Source organism: Trametes versicolor (assembly GCF_000271585.1).
Source record: "Trametes versicolor FP-101664 SS1 unplaced genomic scaffold TRAVEscaffold_2, whole genome shotgun sequence".
In the NCBI taxonomy this organism is placed as follows: Eukaryota; Fungi; Basidiomycota; class Agaricomycetes; order Polyporales; family Polyporaceae; genus Trametes; species Trametes versicolor.
The window spans coordinates 538,884-560,032 of record NW_007360322.1 but is presented as its reverse complement, the minus strand read 5'-3'; the positions used below and the strand labels follow the sequence as shown (position 1 = coordinate 560,032).

Genomic DNA, 21,149 nt, shown 5'->3' with positions numbered 1-21,149 from the left:
ATAAAATTGCGTATGTTAGGATAACCATCAATTTGATGTGACCTACCAACTGCGTCTTACGGATTGTGTGCTTGTATACTAAGCATCACGCACTTGAAACACACAACGTATGTTATACAACAAGCCGCGAGACACAGCAGGGCGAGTGCGAGTGCATGGGACGGGGTCATCGTCATAGCGCATCATAGTAGTGGTTATGACATCCCTGAGCGTTTTGGAGATGGTGATGGAAAGCGGCAGATAGAAAACATGCTATACAAATCGGACCCTCTACCCTCCCCCGAGCCGGCGAGAACGCGAAGACGTCTAGTACGCCTTCTTGCCCTGCGCAAGCTGCAGATGCGCGCTGTGCTCGTCGTACGGGAACTTCGACAGAGGGATCTCGCGCCACAGATCGGGCGTGAGGAACGCGTACGTTTTCGTGATCTATACAAAGGCAGATGAGCGGCCTCCTCCATGTCACGAAGAATGTGATTGCTTACCGCAGCGAAGGTAGCCTTCAAGAAGTTACCCATCGTCGCGGTTGAACCCTTCGACTGCGTGTAGCAATCCTCGACACCGGCAAGCTGGAGCAGACGCTTCGATGCGGGCGCAGCGACGAGACCGGTACCACGGGGCGCGGGGATGAGACGGCACATGACGGAGCCGACCTTGCCGGAGACCTTCGCGGGCACGGTGTGGGGCTCACCGAGGTTGGCACCCCAGTAGCCTCTGCGAACGGGGATGACGGAGAGCTTGGCGAGGATGATGGCGCCGCGAATGGCGGTGGCGACCTCCTTGGCGCACTTGACACCGAGACCGACGTGGCCGTCGAAGTCACCGATGGCGACGAACGCCTTGAAGCGGGTGCGCTGACCGGCACGGGTCTGCTTCTGGACGGGCATGATCTTCATGACCTCATCCTTGAGCTTGGGCAGGAAGAAGTCGATTATCTGGTACTCCTTGACGGGGAGGGAGAAGAGGTAGATCTCCTCCATGGACTTGATCTTGCCGTCCTTCACGAGGCGGCCGAGTTTGGTGACGGGAACCCTGGGGAGAAAAGCGCGTCGGAACGCGGCACAGAAGTGCGCAGGATGTTGAAGCTCACCACTCCTTCTCCTCGTCCTTGCGGCCTCCGCGGCGGGGGCCCCGACGGCCCCGTCCACGGTCACCACGTCCACGTCCGAATCCACCACGTCCGCGAGGGGCAGCGTCAGCCATTGTAATCTTGCCGGGAAGTTACTGCACAAAGAAGAAAGGGAGTAAGCACGCGAACTTTCAGGATGTGTCCGAGCGTGCAGGAGGATCGATGCAGAGAGAGGCCCGGTCGAAGGTTTGCGAGTCGGCAAGTCCATCTTCATCTGCCGGCGAAGTGGGCCATCCAGCCCGAACCCGGGCTTTCCTCCGCTCAATCTTTTGGTCTGACGACCAGAACCTCTCCTGCAGGGCCTACGGAACGCCAAAGGGGCATAACAGAGGGTACTCACGTCTTGAGGTTGGTCTGAAGGTCGAGCTCGCCGTGCGATGTGTGTATGTTGCAGCTTTCCTGAGGCGCCCTGGCCCGATCGGGATGGAACCGGCCCTGAAGTGACTCCCTGGAGCGGCAAGCGCTGGCACGTTATCCGATGACGAGCGTCCAGAAGTATTCTTTCAGTTTCACTTCCATCCACGCGCGCGCGTACGGTCCACTCGACGAGGTGCATATACGTAGAACATCGGGGCTCTGACGGGTGCTGGGCATAGAACCCCCAATAATCAGCCTATTTTGCCTGCCATCGGTTGGTCTGCAGTCCGCACATAGGCACATGCGCGCCGCTCAGGTAACCCCAGTTCTCATGATTGCCACCACCACCGGACTGACCGAAGGTGCAGCTGAGAGCTCCTGCTTTGTTTAAGGCTTAGGCGGTCAACAGTGAGTTTGGTATCAAAGATCTCGCTCAACACGAGACGCGGAATCTAAAGGAAGAGGCCATCAAGGATCAACATTCAGACTATCCCCAAGCCTCTCATTTCCACCTAACCGAACTTCCAGGTACGTGGGGTAGCGGTGAGTGCACTAGTGCAAATAGCAGTGCGTCGGCGAACGGTGGGGTGCGGCGGGTTCCTGGGACCTGCAGCCGAGCACGTGCGGACACCCGCACCGACCGCGAGCTAGCGGCCCCGCAACGCAAAGCGCAGGCTTCTCATGACGCGTTTGCGACTCTGACGAGTGTTCGGCGGGCGGGCGCCATAGGACTGGCCGAGCGCAGGTTGAATATGAGCGCTGGGCAGTTTCCGCCAGACAAGCGTACATAACACCGCCCTGGCCGTGCCTACTCCAGCCTCTTCTTCAGCTTCTTGCAGTTCGCTCCTTGCCTTTAGTCCCCCATCTCCTTTTCTCTTCTCCCCTCTCGTCCTCTGCTTTCCTGCTCTCGTCCTCTCTTCGGACGAGTCGTGTCCCTCCAACTGCTTCTTATCGCTCCTTTCTCTCTCTCCTCCAGCGTGGCGTCCCGGCGATCCCAGGCTATTGCGTCATCGCACCAATCAAGCCGTCTCATTACCCCGCAAGGCAAACCCATGTAAGTACCAGTCACCTCTCCGTATATGTTCCTTGGAGACGGGCAACATGAACGAGGTTGAGCATCTTTTTGACTTGCACCTCGCTCATGCCCTCTTTGGCACGTGCGTGATCATCGCCATGCCGAATCTCTATTGGCTGTCTTCCTTTGGCCGAAATTATGAGTTCGTGCCCGGCATCTGCTCACTTCCCTCTCACAGTCTTGCACGACCTTCATGGCCGACAACCATGCCGGGCTCGCCCCCGCCTCACCTCCGGACCAGTCCACGCGCCCCCATCTCACCAAAGAAAGTCTCGCCTCTCGCGAGGGTCGGATCAGCACTACGCTTCCGAATGCGCCCACCCGCCCCGATATGCCCTCCTCAACTTCACCTTTCAGCTCATTTGGCGATGGCTCTGGATCCTCTTCCAGCAAGGTATGCTCCTTGCCATCTGCATTCAAACACGCTTCTGACCCACATCCACCAACCAGCCGCTCTTCTACCTCCGTGATGTTACATCTCCGTCCTTATTTTCCCAGACACAATCCCCCGATACAGAGCTCGACATACTCCCCAAGCTCGTTCAGTCTCCAAGACCAGCTTACATCCGTCATCTCAGTACTCCTACATCGTTCCTTTCTGAGGAGCCGTTGGGTCTCTTGCAGATCCCTGCGGATTCTCCCCCAGGCGCGAACGATTCAGAAGATTACGGCGGGCCAACGCGCGCTAGCATCCGCGCTTGGGCGAAGGCAACCCCCGCGGGACCACCCAAGAAATCGTCGACTCGGACCGCGCTCAACCTACCGCAGTCCGGCTCAGACGACAGCCTCGTACATTCAAACACCACTCGGGCAGTGCGCGACCTACCAGTGTCTGCGGAGAGCAGCATCCAACGCACGAGCAGTCAGTCCGGGGACAATAGCCCGGGGATTGACCGGGAGGAGAGTTCAGGGGATGCTGCGGATGGCGAGAGCTCGGGGAGTGAGCAAAACTCCGCCTCGCCCCTCACAAGTAGCCCGTCTCCGGACAAGGTGAAGCTCGCAGCGCAGCGTGAGCTCACTGCTCCCCACCCGCATCCCCGTCCTCCTTCACCGTCATCAAATGCTCAACCCATTGCGCATCCACAACCCCAGCCAGCCTTTACGAGACCCTCTGCTGATGTACACCAGTACTCAACCGCCCATCCTCACTCACATGCCCATGCCCATGCTCACGCCCACGCCCACGCCCATTCTCATGCCCACCCCTATCCTCATGCCCACTATCCCTCCTCGCACTCCGGATCCAGCCCCGAATCCTCGTCCCCAGACCAAATCGCCGCCCGAGCGCCGGCCTCGATCCCAGACCCGACGCCTACGCATGCGGATTTACTTGAACACCCAGAGCAACGCCACCACCGGCGGCGGCCTCGGGAACGAGAGCGGGAACGAGAGCGGGAACGCGACCGGGAGAGGCGAACACGTCACCCCAAGCCACCCGGGGTCAAGGTCGTTTCCATGCCTGCGCTCCCGCCCCTCCGTCCGCTCCGTCCACCACCTCCCCCGCTCCCCATGCGTGCGCTGCCGACCTTCTCGCCGCGCACGATCTCGGTGCCGATCCCCTCCGAAGCGGGCAACAACATCTTCAAGGAGATCGAGAACATGCTCAAGACGACACGCAAGCCGCTGCTCCGCGTGCACCGGGAGATGGACCCGAACGAGGACGATATGGGCTGGGCGCCGTTCCCTACGGGCCGCTCCCGGTCCAATGGCTCGACGCCTGTGCGCCGCGAGAACGACGTGCTTGAGGACATCCGGACGATGGTTCACTGGTCGCTCCGGTAGCCCCCGAGCGCAGACGGTGGATCGCCGCCCGTCCCATGTCGCACCCCTCGGGTTGTACTTCCTACTATGGTGGCGGGTTCCCGGCAATGATACCCCGTGCTTCCTGCTCTGTCGCCGCATCGGGGCTCGCACCCTTACATACTAGCCTGGCTCTCGCATTGATCGTCGTGCGTCGTCCTCCTTCCTTCTTTCTTTTTTTCTGCAGGTTTAGGTGGAAGTTATCTGAGGGCTATATGTGGTTTTGACATGAATGTGGGGATCTAGCGATTATTATCAACACATACGCAGCAATTGTTGTCGAGACGTTACTGAATCGAATTATGCCCCCGCTAGTACCGAGTGCCGCTGAGTGTCTGCACCCCCTTGGTTGTCACCGTCGCCATCGTCACAGGCTGCAGCTTTGCGGTATGCATGCGCCTGAACGGCCGAAGACTGCCCGAAGGAAGCACGACAAGGTATTTATTAAGACGGCGCTATCCTTCTGCTGTGGACCGTGCAACTGAACGCATCCACCAGAAACAGCCGTCATCGAGTTATCTACGCGCGGTCCGCTACTGGTGCTGTCGCTGCTGGTGTCTTTGTATTCTCTGGCAGCCGCCAACGTTGCTTTCATCGGCAGGCCTGTCGATGTCTCCGTCGCATACCTCGCCCCTGCGCCTGTTACCGACGCTCCATTCTATCTCGCACGGGTCTTCGGCGTCACACAGGCTCGTGCGTATATCTGGTCCTTGGCAGCCTCGCAACTCATACTTATCCTCGGCGCCTGTGTCTTTGGATTAACACTCGTACTATGGCTACTAAGTACTAAGTATCGGCAGTACTTTCAAGAGTCTTCTGCGCCAAGTCCATTCTCATTCCTCGGCGGAGTGGGTAACCTAGCCCAGATTTGGCATGTTCTCGGCTCAGAATCACAGGTGGACAACCAGAGTCTCTCCTACTGGGTATACGGAACACTTGAGGTCCATCTTAAGGTCGCGCTCCCCATGCGATGTGTGAGCTTGTGTACGACTTTCGTGAGGCGCCCGATTGGGATGGAGCCGGCCCTGAAGCGAACCCTGGAACAACAAGCGCCGGCCCGTCGACGTCTCGACGCTAGCATCCCCATTCACTCATCCACTCATTCACTCTTGTTCACTCCCATTCCTAGCGTCTCGTCTTCACGCTGTCACGTACGGTCTACTCAAGAGGGTTTACTGCATAGGACATCGCCGGTCGACGGGTGCCGGGCGCAGACCATCAGGATATCAAGCCATTTTGTCTGACATTGGCCGGGTCGCCTCGGTTGAAGGTGCGAGCGTACAGCTCGTTCATACCGACCGCCACCACTGACTGGAGCCGCAGCATAGAGAGGCCTTCCTCTGACTCTCTCCCTGACATTTAGGTCTCCAACAGTGAATCGTACTAGAGAGATCTCGCTCAACACGAGACCCCGGTTGGGGTGGGATTGCAACGTTGAAGAAACGTCGGCGCGAAACGGCCTCCCACCCCACATCTTATCGGCCCCGAAGCCATTACAAGTCTACACCCTGTAGATCTTCTGCGATCCATCAACTAGGTACGTGGGGCGCGAGTGCAAGTGGCAAACCAGCAAGTTGGAGATGTGGGATGACTGTGGATTCCAGCATAGAAGACTCTTATGAGCACGCGCTCGCCGGTCAGGTCTTCATGCCGAGCATACCTTAAATGAAACAGAACAGTTGTTGCTAGAGTTGGATTCTATGACACCGTCCCTCGACTTGACAGGCCTGCTCCAACCGCCTTTCGAGTTTCTTGGAGTTCAGTTCTCTGTCCTGGCATGAGCGTGATTCGGAACCTGCCTTGACCTTATTCATGCTGCTTTTGCCCCGCGTGCGTGGCCATCGCCGATGCTGGGTCTCTATTGGCTTGCCATCGGTTTTGGCTGAGCAACACTAGGTGTGGGTCCACATCAGGCATTTGCTTACTCTAGCTGCGCGACCTTCATCTATAGTCTTGCTTGACCCCCATGGCGGACGAACATGCCAAGGGCGCCTCCGAGCCTCTTACGCGTCCTCATCTCGCCAAACAGACTCTTGCCTCTCGCGACGGCCGAAACACCGCGCTGTCTCCAAACGCACCGATTAGTCTAGATATGCACTCCGCAAGTTCGCCCCTTAGCTCCTTTGGTGATGGCTCCGGATCCTCGTCTAGCAAGGTACTTATGACTTTCACCGTTAATCAATCACATTTTATCAACGTTCTCCCACAGCAACACTTCTCATTCAGCAATGTCGTGTCCACGTCGACGTTCTCCGGACCGCAATCCCCAGATGCAGAGCTGGAAGCATCTACCAAGCCCGGTCAATCACCGCGCTTCGCGTACTTCCAGTTTGCCAAACCCGACACCGACTCCCACACTCCCGCATCGCTCCTGTCTAGGGAGTTATCGGAGCTTTCACAGATCTCTGCAAGTCCTCCCTCTGGCACGAGCGAGTCAGAAGATGACGGCGGGCCTACACGAGCCAGCATCCGTGCATGGGCCAAGGCGACGCCAGCAGGAGCCCCTACCAGTCTGTCGACGCGGAGTATTCCTGAGCCACCTCACTCCGGCTTGGACGAGTACTTCAACCGTCTGAGTCTCACACAGACCATGCGCGATTTACCCACATCCGCCGAGAGCAGCGTCAAGCGGCCCAGCAGCCGATCGAGGGACATCAGCCTGCGGAGGTCTTTCGAGAGGGAGGAGAACTCAGGCAACGTCGCGGACGGGGAGAGCTCTGGGAGCGAGCAGAACTCATCTTCTCCTCCAATCGGGAGACCATCTCCGGACAACCTGAAGCTCGCAGCACAGCGGGAACTCATTGCCCCACATCCGCATCCGCGACCTGCTTCGCCACCTAAGCCCACTGGGCACGCACACACTGATGCACGCCAGCACGCAACCGCCCATCCCCCAGTTCACTCTCACTCTCATGCCCCCCATGTCCACTTCCATCCTCAAGCCCATTCACGAGTTGTTCCCCATTCTCGGACCCGCCCCGAATCCTCGCTCCCAGTACCTGTCCCAGCATCAGCCCCCACGCCCACACATCCCGACCAGCAGGAACGCGCCGAACGCCGTCATAGGCATAAACGGCGTCGGCATCGCGACCGCGAACGCGATAGGGAGCACGATCGCGACAGACGCACACGCCACCCGCCCGGCCACGGCGTCGTCTCTATGCCCGCCCTCCAACCTCTGCCTCCACTCCGCCCTCCCCCGCGGCCCATCCCTATGGGCACGCTGCCCGCCATGCCGCTGCGCACGATCTCCGTCCCGCACTCCCCCGCCTCGAACGCCTCCTCGCGGCCGAAGACGGACGTCTTTGGGGAGATCGAGAAGATGCTGCGTAAGGCGCGGAAGCCGATCCTACGCGTCCGCGAGGTGGACGAGAACGAGAACGACGCGGAGAACGACGTTCTCGAGAATATCAGAGCGATGTTTCAACGGTCGTGCCGGTAGGAACACCCGCGACGATCGTTGCCCGTCCTGCGCTCGTCGAGCGGGGACACGATACCACGATGGCGGTTGACTAGATTTCAGATAGAGACCCTCTCCCTCTCCTCGATGGTTATGCGCGCTGCGCAAACTAGTTTTGTTATCAGGATTGTTCTGTGCGTTGTCCCTTTCGGGCGAAGATACATGGTACTTATGAGCGCGTTCTGAGACTGTAGGCATACACGAGTTTCACAGGCGTTTTATCCGCATATACGCAGCATTCTGTGGTCTAGGCGTTGCAGAACCGAATCGATTCACGCATTCGCTCATACCCCGCGGTATTGTTTGTACAAGTGCTTCGTAACGAGCGTTGGTAGATAGCTTTGTGGTGTGCGCAACGAGCGCTTGAGCGGCCTCCAGCCCGCCAACAGGAAAAAGAAGCCGGTGTGATCGTCAGACGCCTACTACACTCTAGGGGCCGGCGACGGGTTCCTCTTGATGTTACTCCCACTAGCGGCACAAATGATAGGAGCCCGTACATCGTCGAAGAGTTCTCTCCGTCTCCTGCCAGGAAGTGGGATCCTCAAGTCGGAATGTTTCATCGGATACACGGTCAAGGTATGGAAGTGGATTGTCATGCGATTCCAATCTTATACCCTTCTCTAGCAGCGCTCGAACCCATCTACCCAAAATAACTCGTCAAAGCGTGCGGCGACTAGATGCTCGGAGCCGGTGTCGTTAGCCGTCACGTCCCGTCTGCAACCGTCAAGGGTTGCCGTTAGGACACGCAACTGGGGCCGGGGGAATACCGCCGTCGCGATTTCGTAACAACCGAAAGGCAACAACACTGTCAACAGTACCACAGCTAGAGGCGCCGTGCGCCTCTAGTGGAATTTGATGTGCATGTGCCGATCCGCGGTGAGGGCTGTCGCTGCCGCGTCTCGCGCGCTGTGCTAACATCTACTTCTCTATTATCAGGCCTCTAAGCTGCTTGACACATCTGCGTCGGGTGACGCGGAGGGACGCCGAGCGGACTCCGCGTCCGTCCGCGAAGAAACGAGCAGGCCATGGGTGCACTGTGCAGCACGTAGCATAAGTACAACGCTCGAGGCCACAGCAGCGACAACCATTCAATTCTTCATTCACCAGTCCACATATCTCCAACAACCGCCTCACTCGTTTTTCTCGTCCTCGAACCACACTATGGATCACACACTCTCCTTTTTGCAGAACATCTCTGCCACATCCCCGGAACTCGCCGTGGTCGGCACGATCTTGGGATATGCCGCCTGGCGGCTCTACCGCCTCCTCAGCTTCGTGTACATGACCCCGCTGCGCGTTCTCCCCGGCCCTCCCGTGCCCAGCCTCGTGTACGGGAACTTGAACGAGTTCGGCGAGGTCGAGGGGTCCTTCTTGCCCGACCAGCTGTTCGCGAAGTACGGGAAGAACTACGTTGACCACGAATTCTTCATGGTGAGCCCTGAGCCGAGCCGATTCTGGTGGAGCACAGGCGCCGTACTCATAAGCATGATGGCGACGCAGACACCGCGTCTCTGGACGTTGGATTCCCGGGCAATCAACCATGTTTTGATGCACTCTACGGAGTATGGGAGGCCGGAGGAGACCGTCCGGAACCGCATCAAGAACTTTGGCAAAGGTGTGCAATTGCGAGGCTCTGCTCGCCGTTCGCTGCTAATCGTATGGTCTGCCTCCTTTTAGGCATACTCTTCGTGCAAGGTATGCAGCCAGGTTAATGCTCATCCGCACCTAAACTAATATGTGCAACTAGGCCAGGAGCACAGGCAACAGGTCCGCCGCTTTCACGTAGATCATTTATTTGTGGTATCTGTAGTACTGACGTCATGTTCTTTTTCCCACATCAGAGAAGGATCATGGTGAGTGCGTAATTTCTGGTTTGTTTTGCTCGCACTCACACCCCCCATCAGAACCCGGCATTTGGGCCCACACAGGTCCGCGATCTCACCGCGATCTTCGTCCAGAAATCTACCCAGGTATGTCTGCAATTTGTCCTTAGGATAGCGTTCGCTGAAACCTTGTCATACGCTGTAGCTCCGTGACATTTGGGCTACGGCAGCCTCAAAAACCGGGGGCGCAGTGCGTGTGGACGTGAGCAGGGACATCAGCAAGGCGACTCTCGACATCATCGGAATGGCTGGTACGTTCCACGCCGTTACGTTTGGCAAGCAAAGAAGGCTTCCCTGACACCTTTCTGCGGCCAGGCTTCAACTACGACTTCCAAGCTCTGGATGCCGGGGACACGTCGAACGAGCTCAGCGCCGCCTTTCAGAAGCTCTTCACCAACCTTCGCACCTTTTCTCTGTTTGGCTACTTGATGGCCTTCCTCCCCATCTTCAAGCTCATCGTGAGTTCTTTTCATCGTGCCCGTTCTCTTGAGTTTGCCTGTCTCAACAATGCGATATATCCTCTAGCCGAACCCCCGTCTGAAGAAGGTAGAAGAGGCAGCGGATGTTATAAACCGTGTGGGATCAAAGCTCGTCACCGACCAGAAGGCTGCTACCGCGCAAGCCGCGGCGGAGAAGCACGTCCAAGGCCCCGAACGCAAGGACCTGCAGGGGCGGGACTTGTTGACGCTGCTGATCAAGGCGAACATGGCCACGGACATCCCCGACAACCAGAAAATGACGGACGAGGATGTCATCAGCCGTGAGTAAATCCTAGTGCTCAGTTTCGTCTCGGCGCTTACCGGATTTTACGTCGTAGAGATCCCGACGTAGGTTATACATGAGTACACCGAGCGTAACAGTCGCTGACTTTGGGGCGACCAGTTTCCTTATTGCTGGTCATGAGACCACCAGCACTTCAACTACGTGGGCCCTCTACGCTTTTTGCAAGCATCCGGAGGTACAGCGCAAGCTCCGCGAGGAGCTTCTGGCTGTTGAAAACGAGACACCGACTATGGAGGACTTCAACGCGCTCCCCTATCTCGACGGGGTCATACGCGAGACGCTCCGTCTGTACGCTCCCATAACGCAACTCAGTCGCGAGGCGAAGAAGGATGACGTGATTCCCTTGAACGAGCCCATGACTGACCGGTATGGCAAGGTGCACCACGAGATCCGGTAAGTGCGCCGCGCAACCCACGTCAGACCTCACGCTGAATTCAGTTCTGCAATCACCAGTATTGCGAAAGGGAACAAGGTGATGCTTCCTATCCTCGCGGCGAACCGGTCGAAGGAGATATGGGGCGAACACGCTCTGGAGTTCAAGTACGTGATCCCGACCATAGCCTTATTGTCTGTTTGTGCAGATGCGCTGATGCGCTGTATTCATTCTTTGAATCCAGACCGGAGCGGTGGATTCAACCTTCTGCAGTGACATCGACCCTACCCGGCGTGTGGGGCCACCTCCTCACCTTCATCGGCGGCCCCCGCGCATGCATCGGGTATCGGTTCGCCCTGGTTGAGTACGTTCTTCTCAATGCATGGCGTGCAGAAACTCGAAGTTGATCTCTGTCCTAGGCTCAAGGCTCTCCTCTTTTTCCTCGTCCGCGCGTTCGAATTCGAGTTCGCTGTTCCAGCCGAGGATGTCGTCAACGTCGCCGCTGCGCTGCAGAGGCCATCGCTGCGCTCTGCGCCCAAGGAGGGCGCGCAGCTTCCTCTCGTGGTCAAGCCGTACAAAGCGGCGGCTTAGGCACCTGTCATCAGGCGCTAGGTTAACAACGGACTCAGTTACGGTTTCTTCATGTTGCGTATCTTCCCTCGATTTACTCGCTTCCTCGGAATATCAGTTCTAGTGGAAATGAAACGAGCTTACATCGTTTGACTTCGGGCTTCGTTTCTCCAAGCTTCTGGATCTCCATTACAGGGTGTAACAGTGTTGTCCAGAGCACCCCGTCGAGGTAAGGAGTCCTTTGGACTCGAATCCCTTGAGATTCAGGCACCTGAATCATCCATGATGTGTCAGTCGATGGCCTGAAAAGCCGGAACGTCCGGAGATATCTTGCTGCCGTGGTCAAGCATGTGGAGGCTGTAATACAACGCTTCTCGCCGCAGTGCTGCGCGGCTAGCGCGGCCTTTACGTGGTTGAAGGGAGTTCATGTGCTGGAGAAATTAGCGATAGCCCCAATTTTTGGAACAACAAGGCATAGAAAGTAGCACCTAGCTGCATCCATCCTGTCACCACAAGGTATTTCCAGAGGGATATCGTCCTTAGTAGTATGTACCACGCTCGCCGAGCGGGGCGAACTTAGTGGTGCAGCGGGAGGCTCGGGCCGAAGTGATTCTACGAGACGCCAGCACAGCATGCAGGGACAGACTTTCGCCTCCTCTTCCTGCACTCCTCCCGTTCTCACCATCACTGCGCTCGCAGCAGCTTGACTGGCAACAATGACTCGTGTTCTGAAGCGTCTACTCTATTCACGGTACGAAGAATAGCACTCGTCCTGCATCGGAGCACAGTGGTTGCACGCGAACCTCCCACCTTGAGATTCAAAAGTGTGCTTTGAACTTGTGAGTTACACACCCTGAGGTCCAGTTCGCATATGTGGGTCATAAGCTTCGAAGGCGTCATACATACCCGGTACCCAGGCCATGGTTTCAGCTGTATGACAGAACCTCGCACGGACTTGCGCTTTTGGTGAGCCTGTTCGAGTTGACAAACCGGGGGGCGGCGGCCCTTTCGGCAGCGTCGCTTGAATGTTCCGTGTCATATCTCACAGAGTAAGAAGCGCGGGTGAGTCGCTGCGCATACGCATGTCGGCGATATAAAGGTTTGTTATATAGGATGCTCTGGGACTATAGACTGCGTTGCGCTTCGCCTCTTCACCGCTGCTTCTTCCGCCATGGGCCTTACCACGATGTCGCCGGAAATCGGTGTTCTCTTGCTGACTATATTCTTTTATGGAGTCTGGAGGTTCCACCAGTATTTGCGCATCGCATACCTGACTCCTCTGCGTAACCTGCCGGGTCCGCCAGCGGGAAGTTGGGCCTATGGTAACATGAAAGAGATCGCCGCCATGGACAACACCCTCCTCCCGGACACTTGGTTCAAGAGGTATGGAAAGGTGTTCGTAGATCGTGAATTCTTAATGGTACGTCACTGTCTCTCCTCATACCGAGACGTCGATCATCTATACGCATGACACCTAGCGGCCGCGTCTCTGGTCCCTCGATCCCCGAGCCATGCAGCACGTGCTGTCGCATCCCAACGATTTCCCCCCGCCAGAGGAGACACAGCAGGCTCTTCAGATGGTTTTGGGACGAGGTACGCCATGTTCCTAATCTCCCCCATAACGACTCGTCGACATCCGTATCTTAGGTTTGCTGTCTGTTTCGGGTGAGTTCCTGCAGTACAGTGACAGTAGGAATCGATATTGACCACAGAACTGTCAGGCGAAGAGCACAGAAAGCAGGTATGTTGCGATGTTAGATGATCGTGACGCAAGCTTTATATGAATCTCGCTTCCCGCCGCAGAGGAGAATTTTGGTCAGTCAGAGGTTGCTTCGCCTACGCCGCCGCCGCCGCCGACACGCTTAAGCAGAATCCTGCCTTTGGGCCCGCACAAGTCCGCGATCTCACGCACATCTTCGTCGAGAAATCTATACAAGTAAGTCTACCCTTCCACCGCGTGGGGCATCTGCGCATTTCTGACCGTGCTTTACCTCCCGATTCAGCTTCGTGAATACTGGGCCAACGTTGTGCGCAGCGGCAGCACCCGTGTGAATGTGAACAAGGATCTGAGTAAACTGACACTCGACATCATCGGCGTCGCAGGTATGCCAACGCCTCGATCCAATGCCACCATTTATTATGTGCGCGACTGACGTCCTCTACCATCTTCGTGCAGGATTTGGATACGACTTCAACACTCTGAATCCCGAAGGAAAGCCCAACGAACTCAGTCTCGCCTTCAGCAGGTTGTTCATGAGCTCTCCGTCCATCTCGGCGCTGGTGCCGTTCCTGAGAACCTTGTTCCCCATCCTCAAGCTTATTGTGAGTCAACGGTCCTTGACAGCGACAACCTCACTGATATTTGATGACTCTAGCGAACCGAACGAGTAGCTACTATCGAAGCCGCATCTGAGGTATTCCATCGTGTCGGTATGCAGTTAGTCGAAGAGCGGAAGACCGCTATCCTCAAGGAAATGTCGGAGAAACATCTGCAAGGTGTCGAGCGCAAAGATTTGCAAGGTCACGACCTGTTAACGCTCCTCATGCGGGCCAACATGGCGAAGGATGTCCCGGAGAACCAAAGGCTGTCTGACAAAGAGGTCCTCGATCGTACGTATCCATCCTTTTCCTGCGAGCTCTTATTTGACATGGCCCTGTGGTACAGAGATCCCTACGTGAGTGCTCAATCGATTTACGACGTCATCCCTCCTTACTAACTTCGGTGCCCTCCAGCTTCTTGCTCGCGGGACACGAAACCACGAGCACTTCGTCTACTTGGGCCTTATGTGCGCTCTCCAAGAACCCCGCTCTGCAGAAGAAGCTTCGGGAAGAGTTATTCACCGTCCAGAGCGACACGCCGACAATGGAAGAACTCTCGGCGCTGCCCTACCTCGACGCCGTCGTGACCGAAACTCTACGGTTGTACACCCCCGCTACCATGTCATTCCGCGTGGCGAGCAAGGATAGCGTGATACCCCTCAGCGAGCCCTTCACCGATTGCCATGGGAAGGTCCATAACGAGCTCCGGTAAGCATCCACTGCACACTTTCGAACCAAAATTGGAGGTTCACGCGCGCCGCAGGGTTGCCAAAGGCAACAAAGTCGTTATCCCCATACTGGCCATGAATCGTTCTGCGGAGATCTGGGGACAAGATGCTATGGAGTTCAGGTATGCCTGATTGGAGGCGTCGCTCGATTGCGTACGCTGACGGCGATACAGACCCGAGCGTTGGCAGCAGCCCCCGGAGGCCATCTCGGCAATCCCTGGTGTATGGGGCCACCTGCTTACCTTCATCGGCGGGCCGCGCGCATGCATCGGCTTCCGCTTCTCCCTCATCGAGTGCGTCTTCGCCGAGCACATCCAATTTCATGTGCGGAACTGATTCTGCGTTTCGTTCCTTGTCCAGGCTCAAGGCCATTTTGTTCACGCTCATCCGCGCGTTCGAATTCGAGCTCGCTGTTCCCGCGGAGGATATAGTCGCCAAGACCGAAGGCCTACAGCGTCCGTCTCTGTTGAGCGAGCCAGAGAAGCGATACCAACTCCCGCTTCTCGTCAAGCCATACAGTACTTCTTAAGCAGAGAGATGAGGCACGCTGGGCGATGATATGCCGGGCAATGTGTTTGACTTCGATACCACAAGCTTCGTTTTACGATGGTGTTGTCCGGTCGCTCTATTTCTAGAAGATCTTTTCAATCAATGTCGCTCGTTCCGTAAGAACCTCTACTAGCTCTGGCATGAACAGCGGTAGGCTACCGCTAAACACGCAGGAGGATGAAGCCTGCCAGTTAGAGGTGACCTCAGTATCTTAGCCTCCTTGAAAGACATCGCAAAGGGTCATCGAGTATCGTCGAAGAAAATGTATCAGCATTGACGTGACTGAATCCGTCTTCACGCGCGGCGCCAATCTATGTCACATAGTCCGAGTCAGTGTCGCGTCTATGCAGCCTCCCTGGAAGGACATACTCACCTCGGATCGCCTGTAGAGACCTACGAGCGACGATGTTGCAAGAGGGTTTTAGACAGGATGTAATCAAATACATATAAGGTGCATGCCAGCGATCGTGCGCCGTGTGCTGCGGTAGTTTGGCACAAGTTTAGCATGCTTTGAGCGCCCCCCTATTACTACTTGCCTCAATCGTGGCTCCATGCTAACCGAGCTTTCGAGTTGCTTTCAAGTGTTTAGGGCCATGAACCGCTAGTGACTGTGGTATCGCTGTGAGAGTTGAGGGTATGGCATGCACCCTGCCGCTGGACGTGGTAAGTTATAACATACATACGCGCTCAGCCTGGCTGGTCGGAGCTAGTCGCGTCGGCCGTAGCCGGCCATGCGCGTGTTATATCGGACGCCAGCACAGCTATGAGCAGTGTGTACCTCAGCGTGCTTTCCACTTGCTCTCGCTCTCATAGGCTTTTGACTGAGCACCGCTAAATATTGGAACCTTTGCTAGAGGTGTAGCATATCCAGGAGGCTGTTTGGGCGTTTCCTGGCGTTTGGGACCACCTGTTCACCTTCATCGAAGGTGCGTCTTACTTACTCGCACGCCTCTTCTCACTTGCAGCACTGGCCCCAGTCCGCCCGCTTGTGCACCCGAGGCTGAACTCAAAGAATACACGATGCCGCTTCAAGAAATCGCCGAAACACACGAGCTTGCGAACCACCTCCTCATGATAGGACACTGACGTCATGGATTGGATAGCGCTTTAGTTCTAATTCTGGTGAACCTGAATTTCCCATGTGTGGATGTGCGTGACGTCCTTCTACCCATGGACAGCTGACAAAGGAGTCTCCCCAACTGTACGTCAAAGCCGTGTCTCTTCCTTACCAGACCCACTCACTTCAGCGTCAGGCTTCCAAAACAGAGGTAGGTGGAAGCTTTGCCGATAGGAAGGTATGCCCCATACGCTGACCTATGAAAAACGACACAGAAGTCACAAATCAGCACGGAAGTATGTCCAACCTCCCCGCCCACGCTCCTGGTCAGACCTACTGCGACGTATCGGCCCTCGAAGCGGGACACGTCCGGGTCCCCCTTGACTATCTCATTGACACCGCCAAGGGGGGCGAGACACGGGAGCTCCCCTCTCTTTCCTTTCTCCTTCGGCACTCCCAGAACGGCGACATCTTCGTCTTCGACCTCGGGATCCCCAAGGACCTCCAGACTCTGCCCCCGATGTACCACGAGCGTATCGCGCAGATGTTCGCCATAACCGTCCCGGAGGACGCGGCGGACTCGCTCGCCAAGGGCGGCCTCGACCCCACGGCCGTTAAGCACCTCTGCTACTCGCACATCCATTTCGATCACATCGGCGACTCGCGTCCCTACACCAACGCGACGTTCCTCGTCGGCGCGGCTGCGAGGCCTCTCGCCACAAACGGATGGCCTGCGGACCCTAAGTCGCTCTTCTCGCAGAACCTGCTCCCCGAAGGGCGTACGCGCTTCCTCGACCCCGCGGACTGGCCGCCGCTCGGCCCGTTCCCGCACGCGCTCGATTTCTACGGAGACGGAAGTCTGTACATCATCGACGCACCAGGGCACATGCCGGGTCATATCAACGTCCTCGCGCGCACGTCGCCCGACGGAGGCTGGATCTACCTCGCTGGGGATAGTGGACACGACCGCCGGCTGCTCACAGGCGAGGCGCACATTCCGGTTCATCAGGTGTATGGCTGCGCGCACGGCGACAAGGAGGTAGCGGCGGCACACCTCGCGAGGATCCGGGCGCTCATGGAGACCTATCCGCGCGTGCGGGTGCTTCTTGCGCACGACGTGCCATGGTACGAAGTGAACAAGGGCGGGCCCGGGTTCTGGCCTGGGGTGATCGACTCCCTGTAGGAAGGCGTTTTGGGTAAGTCAGGCATAATCTGTAGCATGCCGGTTCCTGACATATGTTTTCTAGAACCGGCCTCGAGGGCGAAGAAGTAGCAAATGTACGATCATCCGAAGTTGTGTTATTCTGCGCGCGATCTCAAGCATCGGAATCCCTGTGTGTCGAATCCGCTCAATTCGATATTAATTTTCCTTTGATCCTCCGAAGTACGCCTGCGAGGCCCCGCATGTGTTGTGTTTAGATTGGCTCCATTGGAGCGCGAGTCTTCGTATCCGAAGAGCGGCGTTGTGAAGGTTGACCGTTGTGACGAACTGCACCACCCTCCACATCGGGTGTGCCCGGACCAACGTGAACACTGCCTCGCCCCAAACCACCACCACTCGTCTTCTCTCTCTCGAACATGTTCAGTCTCTACTCTCTGGCCGCCGCCAACGCCGCTTTCATTGGCACGCTCACCGATGTCTCCGTCGCTTACCTCGCCCCACCTGTTACCAGGGCTCGACTCTATCTCGCACGGGTCTTCGGTGCCACACAGCCTAGCTCATATGACCAGGCCTCCGCAGCCTCGCAACATATATCCTCAGCGTCCCTGTCTTCGGACCAACACTCGTATGACAGTGCTCCCGGCGACGACTTCTGGGAGCATTCCGTTCTGCCTGGTAGCACTCCCGATGAAGTGTATCTCGCGTCAACTCCTTGTTCGCCATCAGTCAACTGGTCTAAAACAATACTCGCTGGCATACCCTCGATTATCTGCATCTGCTTGGCTGACTCTATCTTGCTGCTTCCTGATCGCGAGGCTCGCGATGCGGGCGTAGCGGACATGTATTCCCCGCGGATGTTGCTCCTGTTCGTATCGCTTGCGGGCGCTGGCGTCCTCCGAGTGGTATTCATCGCAGCTCGATCGTATCGGAGCAGTCGAGCCTTGAGTCTGGTGCCTTCCGCCTTGGCTACTCCACAACCCACCGCGGCTCTGGAACCTACTCCTGTTGCACTACTACCCTCCGCTTCGGTACCCGTGACCAAGAAGAAAACCCATAGAGGAACCCGTGGCGGAAAACGCCAGCAACTCCGGAAACTACGTGCACTGGTAAGTTTCATATTCTCCCCCCCCCCTTCCTGCAACGTTGGATAGACAGCTACACAGGAGAAGAGTCTGGTATCGGAATCCTCCTCTTCGGAGACTTCACAATCCACGCCAGAAAATCACAAACAACGCATCTCTATTGGAGGATCTTCTTGCAACATACTCCATCCCCAATCCCGTCCCCCGTCCCCATACACTATACGCGCGGACTTCGACGCGGACCCCAGCCTCGACCTCCATTCTGCCACCGCCTTTAGACTATCCGTCCCCACCAGTGCCTGTCCCAAAGCAGCACGTATGCAAGTTGGCGGGCGACACGCTATACTCGGACTGGGGCTCGGAGTCTGAGGTGTGGACTCTCGTCAGAGTTTCACTGTAGTTCTACATACACACGATACCCCCACCCTTCTATTTCACAAAGATGATTCCGACACCACCCACGACAGGCACACGCCGTGACCGCCCTCAATTTTGAAGATTTCGGTGGGTAGTTCAGCACGCGCAGTAGCCGCCGTCCACAACAATGCTACGCAACGGTGGTTCGGTCAGTCATGTGCAGACCTGAGGACGCCGCGACCACGTACTTGGTACCAGTGACAAAGGAGCTCGCATCGCTGGCAAGCCACACCAGGGTGCCACCCATTTCGTGGGGGGAACAGATGCGTTTCATCGGGATCCTGTTCACCAACATCTCGAGCAGGTGGGGGATCCCTGTGCACGCACTCTCCACCATACTGGAGTCATTGAATTAGCCCAAGGTACTCCAGGCGATCTACATGCAAGACGAGCACTCACGCGGTCCTGGTCACCCCGGGGCTGATGCTGTTCACGCGAATGCGTTTCGGGGCAATCTCGCATGCGAGACTCCGTGCTAGCTGCAACACGCCGCCCTTGGACGCCTCGTAGGACGTCATTCCGAAGTTCTGCAAAGTTGAGGTCCGTGGCGGTTTTATGAATGCTAGTAGGTATGGCACTTACCCCAGTGATCGTGCCTCCAATGCTTCCCACCATGACGATGCTTCCTCCGCTGTCGAATCGCTCCATCTGTTGGCCGGCAGCCTGGGCGGTGTACAGTACACCCTTCAAATTGACGTCCAGCACCTAGAATACGTATTCATGCATTCAGCAGTGCCCGGCCCGCGTGTGATGTGAATGGAACGGTGGTCCGACTCGCCTCCTGGAAGCGCTCCTCCGGAATGTGCAAGGTTTTCGTCAATTCGCCCGATATCCCGGCCGCAGCGAAGCAGACGTCCATACGACCCTCCCTGTCTCCGATTGTCTTGCCGATTTGCCACATCTGCTCCTGCGCAAAGCACGACGAACTATGCGTTAGCGAGGTACGACGCCTGATAACACGGCCCGCAACGAACTGACCTGGTCGCGGGTGTCTCCGCAGATGTACTCCAAGCGCCTCGTCTCTCCGTCCGGCCCGCGCAAGTGGGATACGTACTCTTGCACCCTGGACCATTCATCCCCGGGTGCGACGGGGATATCTACGCAGTAAACCGCTCGTGCACCTGCTTCACTCAAAGCGAGCGCGCCCTCAAGACCGATCCCGCGATGACCACCTGACACCAGGGCCACCTTGTCGGCGAGCGAGAAATCGTTCCTGTAGGGGGCCATTGTAGATGCTGTTGTCACGCTGAAGTCAGTATAACGCACATTGGATGACTTATGAGAAGCCTATGACCTTCCCCACCCTGAAGGATTCTCTTGACACCCCGGAGAGCGGAGGCGCTTTCTTCCGATTTCAGGGTAGCTGTAGTAACGAACGTGGCACGTCGAGGAGCGCATAGCCTTCGAGTGGCTGCAGCTACCACAAGCCGAGCGTTCTGGGTGATCATGGAAACCATTAAGCTCGTTGGCAGTAGTACTGTGGCAAACAATCAGCCATACATCCGGGGAGCTGTCGTATGAGGGGTAGACAAACGACAGCGACCGTCAGCCCCAGACGACTGCGAGGACGCACCCTTAGTCACGGGGAATAGAGCACACCCGGATTTCCGTTATGGCGTGCACTTAAGTATCCTGAGGCGCGCTGTCGGGGTTCCAAATCCTGTTTGGATGTCCTTCAACTCCAGACGCAGCGATCTGCAACACTGAAGAGGTTTCGAGGGCGTGCGTCCGAAGCATTGCCCTCGTGGAGCCACGATCACAAGCCCTATCTCTCCGGTAGCAAAGAGCCCAAACCGCAGGCAGATTTCTATAGCGATACTCGTGAGGGAATTAGCTCTCTGGCAGCAAAGTAATTTTTGGAACTGGGACCCGAGTGAGCCGTAGTCCCCGTGATTCTGAACACATTAGGACCTACACTATGTCCCTTTCTATGGCGTTCGTCTTCCCTGCACGGAGCTAAGATTTGGGGGCGCGCACCGGGGGTAGAGAGGGTTGAACTCTACCCAGAGCTTCACTGAAAGCGGCGCGCGGATTTCCTTGCAAAGGCATGCATGTCATCGGCCGTGCAGATCAAGTGCAGATTCTGAGACGCTGGAACGCGTGAAAATGATGTGAGTTTTGTCGCCACCGCTCCGCGCACTCCGACCACGGCGTACACTGGCATCCAGTTACGGCTTGATAAACTTGCTGCGCGCAGAAATGTCAACGCTGAAAGAGCACCGTACGCGAATGGAGGCTTACTTTCAAGTACTAGTGCATGAACTTTCCGTGGCTGATTGAGTTGACTCTAATACTATGAGTCCTACGCGAGCTCGTACGTGAGGGACCGCGTCATCTGGAGTTCAGCCGCTTTGGACGTGTTTTTGGGTGGTAGTGGGCAAGTACTTAGTGGGTTGGTAGTGGGCGGC

The 21,149-nt window shown here is 56.8% G+C and overlaps 8 protein-coding genes across 8 annotated transcripts; 5 read left to right on the top strand and 3 right to left on the bottom strand.

Moving 5' to 3' along the window:
• Positions 1-306: 306 nt before the first annotated feature.
• Positions 307-1,200, bottom strand: TRAVEDRAFT_112869 (40S ribosomal protein S2; the record flags this gene model as incomplete). Its single annotated transcript, XM_008035897.1, has 3 exons — positions 307-426; positions 483-1,029; positions 1,088-1,200. 3 exons carry the CDS (start codon positions 1,198-1,200, stop codon positions 307-309), a joined length of 780 nt encoding a protein of 259 aa, XP_008034088.1.
• A 1,689-nt stretch (positions 1,201-2,889) lies between these two features.
• On the top strand, positions 2,890-4,340 carry TRAVEDRAFT_33987 (uncharacterized protein; the record flags this gene model as incomplete). Its single annotated transcript, XM_008035440.1, has 2 exons — positions 2,890-2,952; positions 3,009-4,340. The coding sequence occupies 2 exons, from the start codon at positions 2,890-2,892 to the stop codon at positions 4,338-4,340; spliced, it is 1,395 nt and encodes a 464-aa protein (XP_008033631.1).
• Positions 4,341-5,490: 1,150 nt separating this feature from the next.
• TRAVEDRAFT_26260 (uncharacterized protein) lies at positions 5,491-6,098 on the bottom strand. Its single transcript, XM_008035331.1, has 2 exons — positions 5,682-6,098; positions 5,491-5,628 (listed from the first exon to the last, which is right to left on the bottom strand). The coding sequence occupies exons 1-2, from the start codon at positions 5,830-5,832 to the stop codon at positions 5,585-5,587; spliced, it is 195 nt and encodes a 64-aa protein (XP_008033522.1). The 5' UTR covers positions 5,833-6,098; the 3' UTR covers positions 5,491-5,584.
• Positions 6,099-6,324: 226 nt separating this feature from the next.
• TRAVEDRAFT_42914 (uncharacterized protein) lies at positions 6,325-7,800 on the top strand (the record flags this gene model as incomplete). The annotated part of the gene is made up of 1 exon (XM_008035533.1): positions 6,325-7,800. The coding sequence occupies one exon, from the start codon at positions 6,325-6,327 to the stop codon at positions 7,798-7,800; it is 1,476 nt and encodes a 491-aa protein (XP_008033724.1).
• Positions 7,801-8,979: 1,179 nt separating this feature from the next.
• Positions 8,980-11,448, top strand: TRAVEDRAFT_42913 (cytochrome P450; the record flags this gene model as incomplete). Its single annotated transcript, XM_008035532.1, has 14 exons — positions 8,980-9,249; positions 9,319-9,433; positions 9,496-9,513; positions 9,566-9,585; positions 9,660-9,671; positions 9,723-9,788; positions 9,847-9,952; positions 10,017-10,159; positions 10,227-10,461; positions 10,519-10,528; positions 10,584-10,877; positions 10,938-11,024; positions 11,102-11,221; positions 11,277-11,448. The coding sequence occupies 14 exons, from the start codon at positions 8,980-8,982 to the stop codon at positions 11,446-11,448; spliced, it is 1,668 nt and encodes a 555-aa protein (XP_008033723.1).
• A 1,255-nt stretch (positions 11,449-12,703) lies between these two features.
• On the top strand, positions 12,704-15,140 carry TRAVEDRAFT_55980 (cytochrome P450). Its single transcript, XM_008035766.1, has 14 exons — positions 12,704-12,847; positions 12,906-13,020; positions 13,075-13,092; positions 13,149-13,168; positions 13,231-13,242; positions 13,298-13,363; positions 13,431-13,530; positions 13,604-13,749; positions 13,803-14,037; positions 14,093-14,102; positions 14,161-14,454; positions 14,510-14,596; positions 14,648-14,767; positions 14,835-15,140. The coding sequence occupies exons 1-14, from the start codon at positions 12,755-12,757 to the stop codon at positions 15,001-15,003; spliced, it is 1,485 nt and encodes a 494-aa protein (XP_008033957.1). The 5' UTR covers positions 12,704-12,754; the 3' UTR covers positions 15,004-15,140.
• A 683-nt stretch (positions 15,141-15,823) lies between these two features.
• TRAVEDRAFT_68942 (Metallo-hydrolase/oxidoreductase) lies at positions 15,824-17,263 on the top strand (the record flags this gene model as incomplete). Its single annotated transcript, XM_008035896.1, has 4 exons — positions 15,824-15,949; positions 16,001-16,224; positions 16,277-16,284; positions 16,350-17,263. Exon 4 carries the CDS (start codon positions 16,379-16,381, stop codon positions 17,261-17,263), a length of 885 nt encoding a protein of 294 aa, XP_008034087.1. The 5' UTR covers positions 15,824-15,949; positions 16,001-16,224; positions 16,277-16,284; positions 16,350-16,378.
• A 1,574-nt stretch (positions 17,264-18,837) lies between these two features.
• Positions 18,838-19,968, bottom strand: TRAVEDRAFT_42910 (NAD-P-binding protein; the record flags this gene model as incomplete). Its single annotated transcript, XM_008035531.1, has 6 exons — positions 18,838-18,871; positions 18,930-19,079; positions 19,141-19,268; positions 19,324-19,446; positions 19,505-19,648; positions 19,720-19,968. 6 exons carry the CDS (start codon positions 19,966-19,968, stop codon positions 18,838-18,840), a joined length of 828 nt encoding a protein of 275 aa, XP_008033722.1.
• Positions 19,969-21,149: the final 1,181 nt, after the last annotated feature.

Excerpts from the sequence above, each read along its gene's own strand:
- TRAVEDRAFT_26260 (XM_008035331.1), bottom strand. The coding sequence starts at position 5,832 with ATGTGGGGTGGGAGGCCGTTTCGCGCCGACGTTTCTTCAACGTTGCAA. Across the intron at positions 5,629-5,681 it reads CAGAGGAAGGCCTCTCTATG|CTTCAACCGAGGCGACCCGG; the intron begins CTGCGGCTCCAG and ends GTACGCTCGCAC.
- TRAVEDRAFT_55980 (XM_008035766.1), top strand. The coding sequence starts at position 12,755 with ATGAAAGAGATCGCCGCCATGGACAACACCCTCCTCCCGGACACTTGG. Across the intron at positions 13,750-13,802 it reads TCCCCATCCTCAAGCTTATT|CGAACCGAACGAGTAGCTAC; the intron begins GTGAGTCAACGG and ends TGATGACTCTAG. Across the intron at positions 14,455-14,509 it reads AAGGTCCATAACGAGCTCCG|GGTTGCCAAAGGCAACAAAG; the intron begins GTAAGCATCCAC and ends CGCGCGCCGCAG.